This window comes from Canis lupus, chromosome 26 (assembly GCF_011100685.1).
Source record: "Canis lupus familiaris isolate Mischka breed German Shepherd chromosome 26, alternate assembly UU_Cfam_GSD_1.0, whole genome shotgun sequence".
Classification (NCBI taxonomy): domain Eukaryota; kingdom Metazoa; phylum Chordata; class Mammalia; order Carnivora; family Canidae; genus Canis; species Canis lupus.
The window spans coordinates 7,562,293-7,576,951 of NC_049247.1; the positions used below are offsets into that span (position 1 = coordinate 7,562,293).

Here is a 14,659-nt window from a genome sequence, read left to right on the forward strand (position 1 = left end):
TGGTCAGGTCTGTACTACATTTCCTGCTTCCTAGCCACTGTCAACCAACCTGAGAGAGCCGAAGGGACAGTTCTGGGGTTGTCCGACCAGAGCTGAGGAAAGAGATCTCTCTCTGTGGTAAGAGCTCCAGTTTGTGAAATCTGAGGACTGTCAGTGGTCATGTTCACACTGAGAACCGAACCTTTGTACAGAGAATGAAGCCAATAGCAGAGCCGGGCAGAGAGCGAATGCCAAGGGCACGGAGTGTACACCGTCCCTGCTCTTCCTGCAGTGTGGTTACCTGAGATGCCCATGACTGTCTCATAAATTCCCCATTGTGCTTAAGCGGGGTTTCTAATGCTTACAGCAAAAAGAGTGGGGTCATTAGGGCACAAAGGAGAAGTATATTTATTGAAAACCTATTGTGTGCCAAGATATCCATACAGTGCTTCCGGGAAATGAGCTCAATCAGGAGAAGCATTGAGTACTGTAACACAGAGTAAGTGCTTAGCAAGTGCTTCCTAGGGGCTGGAGGCAGTGGGGAGGAACAGCAATGGTGGTAATCTTTACTCTCAAAACAGTGATGATATTCCTACTTAACAGACGGAGAAACTGAGACTCAGAAGTTAAGGGACTAGCCTGAAGTCATACAATAGGCAGGCAGGAAATGTGGTATTTGAACTTGGGTCTTATCTGCTCTAGTCTGAGCATGGTGGCAGGACTACAGGTGGCTGTGAGATTGAGCATCAGAAAGTAATGGGGGAGGGGCACCTGGGTGGCTCAGTGGTTGAGCGTCTGCCTTTGGCTCAGATCATGATCCCAGGGTCCTGGGATCAATTCCAGCATTGGGCTCCCCATAGGGAGCCCACTTCTCCCTCTACCTATGTCTCTGCATCTCTCTCTGTGTCTCTAATGAATACATAATCTCTTTTAAAAAAGAAAGTAATGGGGGATTTAAAAACAGGAGAAGAGGGGCATACCAGCCAAGATGGGGTAAAGGCTGAGTGTATGTGGAATGAACCCTAGGACAAGATGCAAGGGAGGGAGGGGCATGCCAGGGAGAAAGTCAATGTGCTGCAGCGAGCGTACCTGGGCCCAGGAGTACATGGATGAAAATCCTGGGAACATGAGAGAATTCAGCATCTTTTTTTTTTTTTAATTTTTTTTAAAGAATTCAGCATCTTAATTTCACCCTGCGACTCGCCATAGGTAGACCAGCAGGGAATTTTGTTTGTTTACTTGTTTAGGGTTGTTACATTTCTTTCCATTACTGAAGCACTGAACACGAGAAGCAGCAATGAAGTGCTAATTAGTTTATAATGATCCTTTGTCCCCACAACAGATTAAATTGAAATTCTTAGAAGCCTGGACTCTGGCCAGGCACAGGAAAGCCACTGGAAAGCAGGTACCTTTTTTTTTTTCCTTTAATCTCTACCATAATTATCGAGAAGAGGACAAAAATCAAAAGGAGATTTTGTCCTGTCACCAGGGTGTTGCCTGTTCCTGCTGTTCCAGGTAATAGACAGGCTGTCAAGGAATCAAGCAGCTCATTCTGGGTGCACAATTGGGAAGTGCTTTTCAATGTGAGAGCTCACCTCCAGTTTCTAAAGTCCCAAATTCCCAAGATCTGCTCTTTGAGCTGAAGGCAGAGGTGAAGGTCAGAGTTGTAACTGCAGCCTGAAACCAGTGTGGATCCAAAGCAGATTTACCTGGCTGTTTTTGCTCATATTCTGGTTAAGAGAAGAAGCTTCCATGTCTGCTGTAAGAGAGACGTGCACTTGGCACATGAATTAAAGGATTCTTTAAGAAGGAAGGTGCCTTTGAGCTGTCTGTGCCCAGCTCTTGAACATGACTCTGCCTGAAAGGCAGGGGCTGGGAGAAGGGCTCAGGGATGGCAACTGGCTCTGCCTGTGGCAGCTCACTGAATTCCAGTAGATGAGAGAATTGCTGTAGCACTTGCCCCCTTTCCTAGTAAAGCTCTTTAATAAGAGAATATAAGAGAGAAAATAGTTCATGTACTGAGCCCCTAGCTCTGTGCTATTCAATCTTTACAAGGATCCTCTAAGAGTCCCCATTTTTATCCTCCTTTCCCCCCATTTCACAGACAAGGATTCTGAATATCAGAGATGTTAAGAAACATGCCTGAGGACTCACAGTCAGCAGAAAGTAGGCCCCACAGTCAAACCCATGCCTCTTTGACCTCAAAGTCTGAGGATTTCCCAACGCTCGACCCTGGACCTCTCCAGCCTCACCCAAAGCAGAGGGTCTCACAGCTCAGGGCTGGTGGGTCAGAAAAGCAGACTGGAAACCATGTTTCATATAATACTCTTATGCTTGCTGTTACCCATGCTTCAGAGATTTGGGCAAGCTCTTTCTAGCTGGTGTGAATTTGCAGATGACAGAGCAGGAAGTATTTCAGGGGCCTCACGAGAATGAGGTGGAATCACACTGCCTTCACTGCAAATTCCATCAGTCCCTGAAGCAGAATAATAACCTTTCGTCCGGGGACGCCTGGGTGGCTCAGTGGTTGAGCATCTGCCTTCGGCTCAGGGCGTAATCCTGGGGTCCTGGATAAAGTCCTGCATCAGGCTTCTGGCGGAAAGCCTGCTTCTCCCTCTGCCTATGTCTCTGCCTCTCTCTCTCTGTCTCTCATGAATAAATAAATAATCTTAAAAAAAAATAACCTTTCATCCGCACATGAACATAGACATGTCACAGGGAGCAACCTGAAGGCCAGGCCTGCTGTTGTTGGTTAAAAAAAGAGGGTCTGCACTTGACCTTCTGTGCAGGGCTGAGCTTCTCACTCATCACATACCTTACATTGACTTCCCACTGCACCACCGACCGATCCTGTCCTCCAGCCGTGAAGGCATAGCAGCCGTCGTAGGAAAGGGCCATTCCTGCCACCCCACTTGGGTGGCATACGATAGCAGATGTTTTATGTGGATTGCCATCAACTGGTAAGATCTGAAGTCCAACCTGGAGGGGAACATGTAATTGGAAATTCAGAGTCAGAAAACTGGGCCCCAGGTTAGGGCCTGGCATGTTTACATGTCAGTTCCAGTGCTGTTTCCTGGAAACACCTGTGCATCTGGAACTACCTGTGTGTGTGAGAGATCCATTTCACATGGCCTGGGCTTCACAGACACTGACCCCTGTGGGGTGGGTCCCGAAGAGAGAGATGCCAGGTTCTGGTAGAGACACAGGAAGTAAGCTTTCACCTGTCTTTACATCCAAGGTTTTCCAGAATAATTTGGAATCCTATGATTTTATGCTTTTCAATATTATTATTGAAAGATTATTAACTGTAGAATGAAGTGTAACTAGTTGCATGTCTTTATAAGATTTTTCCATGTAGGGGTGCTGGGGTGGCTCAGTGAGTTAAGCATTTGCCTTTGGCTCAGGCCCAGGGTCCTGGGATTGAGCCCCACATGGAGTTGCGGGGGGGGGGGTGTCTCTGCTCAGCGGGGAATCTGCTTCTCCCTCTGCCCCTCATCCTGCTCACATGCTCTCTCTCTCTCTTTCAAATAAATAAAATTTTTTAAAAAAGATTTTTCCATATAAATAAATCAGAAGGAAAAAAATCCTTTGCTGTCTTCATGGGAGTACAAAAAAATTCAGTAACTCTACTCCGAAATGCTTCCTAAGACCCAATTTTCACTTATTTATGGCAATTTTCAGTATCACTATTCACGGGGACAGAAGTAGCTAGGCTTGGCTATGACACCCAGCATCCTTGAGTCTTATCCTACTTGGAGCTGACTGCTACTCAAAACACACAGAGTCATCTCACAGAGGCAGAGAGCAAAGGCTGATACCTTGTCTCTGTTAATAAACACCATGTAGCGTTTCTGCAGTTCCAAAGTGGTTTTCACTGGAAGGATTTGTATCTGCTCAATGGGAGAACCAAACACTGGCCCAAGAAGTGTCTTTCTGCAGGAGGAAAAAAAGAAACACTTTTTTTTATTATTATTATTCCACAAATCTGAAGTAGGTTTCATGACTAGCTACCTTTCATAATACCATGCACATGTTGCATTCCCAATTTCCTGTCCTGTCACTCAGGTAGGAACCTCTCTCTCAACCTCTGCTAACAGCTGCCATAAATAAGGGGCAACAGCTCCAAACAGTAAATGCTCCAGGGAAAGTCTGATTGTGAAGAATGCTTTTCGTGGTGGAGGCTTTGACTTTCCTCCTCGACAGCTGAGTAAAGAGAACATTATGCCTCAAGAATGTGTACAGGAACAAGGGACAAAAAAACGTGGTGAGGAAGTGACATGCATTGGCAGGACGTAGGAAAACACCCCTTTCCCGGCAGCAGGTCAAGAGAGCGGAATGAGGTGCCATCCATGGCTCCAGACACCTGACATTCAGGTCCAAGTGCAACACACAGACTTTCAAAACACTGTCCTGTCCAGGAAGCAAATGGTCGTGAATCATACCCCAGCAATAGTCAGACTTCTTTAATCTGATCCAAGGTGAGGTTATGGGACATTACCCTAAGCCCAGAGCAATACCTTCCCTAAAGCTAGCAAAACAGGAGCTTCAGGACAGAAGGCAGGGAGACATGGCTAGGGGCAGACTCTGGTTTGAAACCCAGCTTGGACCCTTAAAGAGGGGCAAGGCTGCAGTGAATGTGGAACTGCCACACACTGCTGGTGGCAACGTGAGCCTGTGGCACTGCTTTGGGAAATAGTCTGGCGGCTTCTCAAATGGTTAAACAGAGTTACTGTGTGACGTGGCTATTCCATGATGAGGTCTCTGCACAGAAACCTACACACAGATGTTCACAACAGCCCCAAACAGAGATGCCAGAAATGTCTGACAACGGGTGAATGGATAAAGAGGGTATGTCTCTACAATGGACTATGACCTGGCCATAAAAAAGGAATGAAAAACTGACACACACTAGACCTAGGGACTAACTCTGAAGACATCCTGCTGAGTGAAAGAAGCCAGACACAAAAAGTCACATATCCTATGATTCCACTTACATGAAATATCCAGAATAGACAAATCCACAGAGATAGAACAGAGCTGGGTGGTTGCCAAGAGTGGGGCAGGAGTGGGGGGAAGGGGAGTGACTGCCAATGGGTTTGGGGGGGTTGTTTGAGGTGATGGAAATATTCTTGAATCAGGTAGTGGTGATGGTTGCACAACTTGATGAATATAGTAAAAGCCATGGGAATGTGGTAAATTTATGATATGTAAATTATATCTTAATTTACATTATAAAACAGAAAAACCCACCCCCCCAAAAAAAAGTCAAAATAGTCTGCCTACCTCAGGAGACCGTGGGAAACATTAGGTAGGCTAATAAACAGCACACAGAACCACTTCTGGCACATAGTAGGAGCCATGTAACTGTCACATAGCATTGTTAAACATGTATCCAACAATTTCATAAAGCTATTATCTTTTGTTTCTCATTGAACAAGTAGTACATATTCATTGTGAACAATTTCACACATGTAGACATGCATAAGATAGATAACCTACCTAGATCCCCACATTGCTGCACCCTTTATCCCCAGATAATTGTGGGTAACAGTTTGGTGTCTAGGACTCGAGAATTTCTTTTGTATATTCTAACCTAGATAATTATAGTTTTAGGTGAAAATTAGATAAATTAGGGCACCTGGTGGCTCAGTCAGTTAAGTGTCTGCCTTTCTTTGGCTCAGGTCATGATCCTGGAATCCTGGGATCCAGTCCTACATTGGATTCCCTGCTCAGCAGGGAGTCTGCTTCTCTCTCTCCCTCTGCCCCTCTTCCGATCCTGCTCACTCTCTCGTTCTCTCTCTCAAATAAACAAAATCTTTTAAAAATTAGATAAATTATAGAAATGTAATTTTATATGAAAATATATTATGTCCTAGAGATATTCCCACATTACACACAGGAGCTTACTTTTTCTTTTCTAAAAGCAGCATCATGTTTCAGTGTAGTACTAAGCCATCATTTAACTAATCCCCTATTAATGGACATCTGGCTTGTTTCCATTTTTGAAAATATTTTCGAGCAAGACATCCTTTTACTTACGTCTTGGCATACTGTGTGAGGACGTCTGTGGGCTACATTCCTAGACGTCAGAGGACATGATCCAATTTAGCAGGGAGGAGCAAATTGCTCTCCCAAAAGGGACTCCCCAGTTTCCATGTCCTCCTAGCAGCCAGTGAGAGTACCTGCCCACTTATACCTTTGCCAGCACTGTGCCATGTCAATCATTTTTATTTTGCTAATCTGACTCGTGAAAGACGATGTCTTGTTTTCATTTGCATCTCTGATACACTAGTGAACATCTGCTCATAGGTTTATTGGCTTTTTCCTGTGAGCTATCTTTTCAAGTTCTAAATATTTTAAGTGCATTTTAAAATTGTTTTGGATTTATCATGAAAATGCAATTCCTTCCCAGCTAAGCTACAGTTATGAGGCTTTGTTATTCCTACAACTTAAAAGATGCTTTATGCAAAGGAGCTTTACTTGGGAATGATGGAGATGTTCTGGAACTAGATACAGGTGTTGATTGCTTAACATTGTTAATGCATTAAATGCCACTGATCTGTTGACTTTAAAATGATTAGTGTTTTTTAAAAAGATTTTAGTTATTTATTTGAGAGAGAGAGAGTGCATGGGTGGAGAGGCAGAGGGACAGGGAGAAAGAAAATCTCAAGCAGCCTCCTTACTGAGTGCAGAGAGCCCCTTGCATGACTCGATCCCACAATCTCAAAATCAAGAGTCAGATACCTAACCAACAGAACCACCCAGGTTCTTCTAAAATGATTAGTTTTTATGTTATCAAATTTCACTTTGATAAATTATTTTTTAAGATTTTATTTATTTATTCATGAGAGACACAGAGAGAGAGAGGGGCACAAACACAGGCAGAGGGAGAAGCAGGCTTCGTGCAGGGAGCCCGATATGGGAACTCGATCCCGGGTCTCCAGGATCACACCCCGGGCCGAAGGTGGTGTTAAACCGCTGAGCCACCCGGGCTGCCCCGATAAATTATTTTTTTAAAGACACTTTATGAAAAAAAAACTTTTAATGAAAATAAAAAGATGCCTTATGCTAATTTCCAATTGTCAGTGGCAGAAGCTCTAAACTGTGTGGCTCGAAGTCCCTGCTTAGTAACTGTCAGCAGGAATTTAGAGCCTGGGTGGGCCCTCCATCCCCAATGTAGGATGAACTCAGATTTACTCAGGACTTGCATATGGTGAACTCAGATTTATTCAGGACTTGGATATGGAATATACCATGTCCAAAAAGTTTGTGCCCATTAAAGATGATGTACGAAGATTCTGAGATCTTCCTAAAATTTCTTTTCTACCCATTTCTTTCAAATGCCTCCTTCCCAGTGTCTTAATATTTTTTATTTTTATTTTTATTTTTTTTTAACATTTTATTTATTTATTCATGAGAGACACACAGAGAGAGGCAGAGACACAGGCAGAGGGAGAAGCAGGTTCCATGCAAGGAGCCCGATGTGGGACTCGATCCCGGGTCTCCAGGATCACACCCTGGGCTGCAGGCAGCGCTAAACCGCTGAGCCACCGGGGCTGCCCTGTCTTAATATTTTTTTTAAAAATTGTGCTGGATTTCTCTCCTGTTCCTGACACATGACATGGCATTTCATAGTCATTTTTCCTTGTACCCTTCTGGGAACAAATGTTTTTAAAAAGAAGAAGATGATGACCATCTTGGGTGATCCTGGCCTCCGAGGATCTATCTTCCTGAGAGACATTTCCAAACGCTGATCATTCTCAAGCATGGGGCCAGCTGCCATTGGCTTCTTATTTCCTTCTCTCAGGTGAGGTCACTAATGCATTCTCACCTCTGTTTCTCTAGCCTCAGTACCTTCAAGGCAGCCAAACCACAGGCAGAATGGGGATGCGCTCTAGGGCTGACTGACCCCATAGCCAGGGCTGCACCAGGGTCCAGCGGTGTCATGTGGAGGACAGAGTCAGGACTAGGCTCAAGGGTTAAGTGCCACCTTATCCTGAGCAGCAAGTTCTGTCACCTCTCTGAGCCTCAGTGGGACACTACTTGGGGGTGGGGGTGGGGTTGTTGAAGATGAATGCAGAGCCCTGGTGCAGGAATGGTGCACCCTAATCTGTATCTATCATGGGGAGCAAACCCTGGGGGCCCCAGGCCTAGCAGCACAAGGGCCAACCATAGACACAGACCTATTTCAGGATGGAGGAGCTGCTGCTCTGAGATGCTGAGCTTTGGGTGCCCTGGGCTTGGTCCTTTGGTGCACCTCTACACGCTTTTCCCCTCTAGAATTTTCTCTTCTCTCATAGCTTTATTATTCTTTTTTTTAGATTTTATTTATTTGTTCATGAGAGACACAGGAGACACACAGAGAGAAGCAGAGACATAGGTAGAGGGAGAAGCAGGCTCCCCACAGGGAGCCCAATGCAGGGCTCGATCCCAGGACCCTGGGATCACACCCTGAGCCCAGGCAGATGCTCAACCACTGAGCCACCTAAGTGCTCCTCTCTCATGGCTTTAAAACACCGTGTGCTCCTGGCCTCAAATGTGGACCTCCAGCCCAGCCTCTCCCGCGAACTCTACTCCTCTACCAAGATGCAAATTCATGGCATCAGGAACATTGCTGTTTTCATCCCTACCTTCAGCACCTCGGACAGAACCTGGCTCAGGTAGGGGCTGGGTAAATACTTAGTGAGTGAACACATGAATGCCATCAGGTAAACTTAAAACTCCTTTAGGAACCAAAAATAAGGAAAATTGCACAAGTAGGGGCACCTGGTTGGCGGTTGAGTTTGAGCCCCACAATGGGTATGGAGATTACTTTAAAAAATAATCCTTTTTTAAAAAACTGCATGATTGGTAGTCTTCAAGTGAAAATATATTTTTGGCGCACCTAGGTTGCTCAGTGGTGAGTGTCTGCCTTTGGCTCAGGTCATGATCTGGGGTCCTGGGATCGTCCCACATCAGGCTCCCCACAGGGGAGCCTCCCTCTCCCTCTGTTTATGTTTCTGCCTCTCTCTGTATGTCTCTCATGAATAAATAAAATATTTTTTAAAAAAGAAAGAAAATATATTTTTTTATCCATAGGGAAAGACAGGAGAGTTTATAAAGTGTCAGTAACTTTCCAGGTTCCTTCACTGAGCCTTAGGCACTAAGCTCTGGGTTCCTCATCTCCATGCAATGTTGGGCTCAGAAGCAAGGGCTCTGGATTTGTATCCTGCCTCTGGCAACTTCCCAGCCATGTGACCCTGGGGGAGAATTACTCAACTTTTCTGTGCCTTGGTTTCCTCCTCTGCATAGTGAGTGATAGCAAAGGTAGCCAAGCTGCTCGCAGGTCTGTAAGTTGGAACTTAAAATAAACAAGGGGTGGAGAAAGTGATTTATGCATCACATCAGCAGGAAGCTCCTCTTGCTTACCTGCACATTTTTGTGATAGAATTAAAAAGTTTCACTTTGTAGCCACTGTTGCAAACGAGCAGGAAGAGTTCCTTGGTGAGTGGTGGGTACCAGACCATACAGGTGGGATAGTTGCCCTGGTCGGTTCGGTGAATGTCCAAGACTTCCAGGTTGTCTTTGCGGCTCCTAAGAAGATTATACTCAATCTGCAGAGGAGCCCAGATAGACACACATGAGGACTGAGCCAAATGAAGTCAGTCAATAGTCCTATTCTGGGAGAGACAGCATTGGTCCTCCTAAGACTTGCTTAGACCCTCACTCCTAATAAGCTGCCATTATGGCGCATTCCTTCTGAGCAAAGACAATGAGCTAAGTGCTCTAAAAACATGATGCCGCTTAATACTCATGCCTGCCCTGCCAAGTCATACTGTTGTATGACAGATTAGAAACCAGATGTTCAGAGAGGTTTCTAATTTACACATTAGAAAACAGATGTTCAGAGAGGTTCAGTGGCTTGCCCAAGGCCACAGAGCTAAGAAGTAGTAGGGTGAGAATTCAAATTAAGGTCCAACTGAGTCCAAAACCTGAACTTTCAGTTATATTATACTCTTTCCCTTACCATTATCTTGGGAACTCTTTGAGGATATGAACTAATTCATATATAAATCTCAGCACTTGACAGTCATAAATTAGCAGCTTGCTGAATTTCACCCATGTGTATGTTTGGCAGCCAGACCATAATGAATGGATGGATGGCCGGCCATTGTAAAGGAGAGAAGCGGATGGAAGAAAGGGAGGGAGCAAGAAAGGAAGTTAAGATGGATAGATACAGATCTTCTTTGCTTCATGATGGGGTTACATTCCAATAAACCCGTTTTAAGTTTAAAATATCATTAAGTCAAAAATGTATTTAATACACCTAACCCATGGAACACTATAGCCTAACTGGCCCACACTAAATATGCTCAGAATACTGACATGAGCCTACAGTTGGACAAAATCATCTACCACGAAGCCTATTTTATAACAAAATGCTGACTATGCTGTGTAATTTATTGAACTCTGGACTGAAAATGACAAACAGAATGGTCGTGTGGGTGTAGGTGGCAGTGTACTGGTGATCGACCCTCATGGTTGTGTGGCTAACAAGGAGCTGTGACTGCTGCCCAGCATCATGGGAAAGGAAGGGACCACAGATCACGAGCCAGGGACAAGACCCAAATTCAAAATTCCAAGAACAGTTTCTACTGAAAGGAATATTACGTTTGCACATCCTTGAGACCAAGTGTCAATGCAAGGAGGTTTATGCTACCTCATTGTACATTTGTTTATGTCAACAAGCACACAGACCATGGGCCCAGTTCTATGCCAGACACCAGGGACACAAGAATGAAACACACGCAGCCCCAGTGACAAAGTAAATGGACACTGAACAGCTCACCAAGAGCCTATCTTTCCCAAGGCTTAACAGTCTCGGCTCATTGCTGTCCAGTTGAACCCCAAACAGGAGACTGCGGATGCTTTTGCGATGAGATCGAAGCCTTGCCAGGTATTCCCAGACCCGGTGTCCATTTTTTACTATCACCTTGTAAACGGCCACAGTGAAATGCACATCCTAAATCAGAGCAAAAGAGCAGAAGTTATTTCTTTTTAAGTTTTGTAACTTAAAAATCATCACCATAGTTTTTCATATTAATGTTGCTTTTAGAATATTTTATCCAGAAAGAAATTTTAGTCTATCCAAGCAAATAATAACACTAATTTTACAGATGAGAAAATTAGTTAAAAGTAGATAATCCACAAAGGTAATAGTGAGTGGGTAGAAAGCCTCTACCTGACACTGGTGGCCTTACTTTTCTTTCTTGTCCCTACTTCATTCTGTGTGGAAAACTGAAACCCTGACTCTTTGACCTTTGTCCTTGACACAAAATGAAAAAGGTATGAGTTCTAAAGAGCATCATGGCTGAGAGTGAACCGGGTAGAAGAGTGTGTAAGATCAGCCTGAAGGGAAGGCGACACCTGAGTCAGCAGTTGCAGGGGCGTGGAGGTTTGGAGCATACAGACCAGGGCAGGAGGGGAGGGACCAGACAGGGGTGGGGGAGCAGAAGGGATGGGGAAGCAGTGGATCTTCCCCCTCACCGAACACCAAGGCAAGATGAGCACACTGCAGACCAGGAAAGCTGGCTGGAAAGGAGAGGTTAAAGGTCTCAGAAAATCTTTGCTGAGCTTAAGAGCCCTAGTCACGGAGGTAAGGAACAGAATCCAAAATACCAGGGGAAGACTGTGCTTTGAGATAAATGAGAATATCATCTTGTTAAAAATCAAAGGGAAAGATGAAAGAATGGATACCAAGAAAGGGGTCCAGAAACCAACACACTGAAATGAGCTGTCAGGAGGGCAGAAGCCCAGTCTGCAAGTCCTGAGGCCTGGTCTCATTTCGAGTGAGAGTCCCTCCTCTCTCTATAGTGGCTTTGTGGGGACACAGTTCACACTGCACACAATTCACACCTTGAAAGTGTACAATACCATGCTTTTTTAGTATATTCACAGAGCTCTGGCTCTCCACCACAATTTTAGAGCATTTTCACAACCCCAAAAAGAACCCCGAATCCATTAGCAGTCACTTCCCATCCCTGCCACCCCCTCTCCAGCCCTCTCTCCCTTTTGGTCATAAACAAGGTTGCTCAGATCACTGGACAGCACTCAGTGGAAACACTTACAGCGGTTGCCATGTACTGGGAGTCATGGGAGAAGCTGATGTGAGTCACATTTGTTCTGGAATATTTGAAAGGCTCTGGGATTTGGTTTTCTAAGGACATTGCATCAAGAATATAAACTGTCCCCTCAGTGAAGCCAGCTCCAAGAAGGACTCCTGAAATCATAATCCAGAGAACAATGCTAGAAAAGGACTTTATTCATTCAAAAAATATCGACTCTAGGCCAGGCCGTGTTCTAGGCGCTGAGGAGACAGCAATGAACAATGAACAGGACAGACAAGAACCCTGGCAGGAGAAACAAGCTGAAAAGCATGAGGCTCTGGGATGAGTGCTCAGATGCTACTTAGGCATGGAGAGCTGCAAGGCCCAGAGAGACAAGCTGTCTCATCTAGTCTGCTGGGGGGGGGAGTGCTGTCAAGGGAAACCTCTTGGAGTTGTTGCAGCCAATGGCACAGTCATTTGGGTCTGTTTTCAATTTGGAGCCTAAGACAGGCTGATAAAATGAAAATACCTTCAGGATTGTAGGTTAGACTCTGGACACCAAGCCCCTTCTCGAAGACCCTGCTGAAAAGGTATTTTTTCTTTTCATAATCCCACACTTTGATCATCCCACAGAAACTCCCAATAGCGATGAGGGGTTGATATGGGTGGCAGGAGATGGCACAAATGGCATCCTTGGGTTCCACGAATAACTTCTCAAGTTTGGTCCCATCTGTCGTTAAGTGGTACACTGTTGCATCAGATGTTCCAATGATAAAATTCCTGTTTGCCAAGGAGAGACCAAACAGTATCAGTGTTTGCAGGGAATGGGGCATGCCAGCTATTCTGCTTCTAATTGCACATGAAACGCCTCTGTCGTCTGTAATTTAGTGACATTATTAACCCAACATCTCCAAAAATATACTACCAATACCCAACAGCCTCCATTTGCAAGTGAAAAAGCCCACATTTCTACATGTAAATTGAGTCATTAAGTATGCAGATGGACAGTCAGTTGTACAATTAGCTAATCTGCACATGCAAATATTCATTTGTGTATGCAAATATGGAGTTTGGTGCACACATACAGATGTGCCTGCAAATACTGCAAGGGTAATTAAGCAGACTCACAGATAATTCAGTCTTGAAATGTTATGGCTATTAATTATCAAATGCCTTTAACCGCAGCGCTAGGACAAACTCAGCTTCAAGGAAAGACAGACACCAAGCTACGGCAAAGGACGCCAAACACAGCAGAGATTAGAGCTCAGAGATAAGCCCTTTCCAGCTTCCAGTCGCTAAAGATTCTTAATATGAAAATATGCTTCATTAAAAAAAATGACTGACTAGTGATTATAATCAGCAAGTGGAGATTCATCTGCAAGGACTGATGAGGAAATTCAGTTCTATCTTGGACAGAACAAGTGAACAAGGTGAACATCCCACTGCATGCCCACTAACAGAAGACATCAATCATTTTTCAGCCATTCAAATGACTAGATCTATTAACAACTTACCTCACAATAAAAAAGTCACCTTTTAGAGTGCAGTCTGGAGGATAGTTTGATTTTTCGGTGGGTGGAGCCGCTGGAGTCTTTGAAAAGGACAGAGTCCTTATGGAGCTGAGTTTGAAGTGGCTGTACCAGTTAACAATGGACAGGTTGTGATCATAGAACTTAATGTTACCTCTAATATCACCTGTGACAATGTAGCTGAAATGGAGAAAACACCCGTTTGTTAACTAACAGTAGTAAGTACCATCTAATGCCTCAGGCTCTGGGCTCCAGGTGTTGTAAAAACGTCGCCTAATACTGTCTAATACTGTCCTACGAGGCTGATTTTGCCCCACGTTGGGCTCCCTGCTCAGCAAGGAGTCTGCTTCTCCCTCTGCCCCTCACTTCACTCATACCCTCTCTCTCTCAAATAAATAAAATCTTTAAAAAACAATGAGTAATCTTTTTGTAGAAGTATGTACCAACAGCCCCAGTGGTGCAGCGGTTTAGAGCTGCCTGCAGCCCGGGTGTGATCCTGGAGACCCGGGATCGAGTCCCACGTCAGGTTCCCTGCATGGAGCCTGCTTCTCCCTCTGCCTGTGTCTCTGCCTCTCTCTCACTCTCTGTGTCTCTAAGAATAAATAAAAAATCTTAAAAAAAAAAAAGTATGTCCCAAATATCGCAGGGGACACACTTATCCATGGCAACCCTATCAGGCCCTGTGGCTACATGATGCAGGGATCCAGGTGTACCTAATGCAAAGTACATACTGGCTCTCCTATCCCTTCCTTCCCAGAGCAGCCACGTGTAGTGCCAGTGGGCTGTGATTTACAGCCTCTGCCATGAGACCACAGATGACAACAGAGACCATCTACTAGCCCTCCGAAATCACACAGCTTGGCAATAGCACACAAGCCGCTTTACTGGAAGACACTGCTGTCAGAACCGTGGTAAAACCCTGTCCAGTCATCACAGCCAAAGACAGTGCTGCGTGACAAAATGGCTTTTCTTTCCAGTCTTCAGATCCATCCCAAGTGGGCTTTTTTTTTTTAAAGCCTCTGACATAAGTCTAATCACGGGGCGGGGAGGGGGGGAGAAGTAGGG

General features: G+C 44.8%; 1 protein-coding gene across 1 annotated transcript in view; it reads right to left on the reverse strand.

The window, feature by feature from the left end:
• Positions 1-14,659, reverse strand: part of CFAP251 (cilia and flagella associated protein 251) — a 66,936-nt gene that overhangs the window by 23,860 nt on the left and 28,417 nt on the right. The window contains exons 12-18 of the mRNA XM_038574962.1: positions 13,580-13,774; positions 12,595-12,845; positions 12,087-12,238; positions 10,808-10,981; positions 9,388-9,572; positions 3,798-3,912; positions 2,795-2,958 (exon numbers count right to left, since the gene is read on the reverse strand). Of these exons, the coding sequence (XP_038430890.1) occupies positions 2,795-2,958; positions 3,798-3,912; positions 9,388-9,572; positions 10,808-10,981; positions 12,087-12,238; positions 12,595-12,845; positions 13,580-13,774 (1,236 nt within the window). The remainder of the gene's footprint in view (positions 1-2,794; positions 2,959-3,797; positions 3,913-9,387; positions 9,573-10,807; positions 10,982-12,086; positions 12,239-12,594; positions 12,846-13,579; positions 13,775-14,659) is intronic.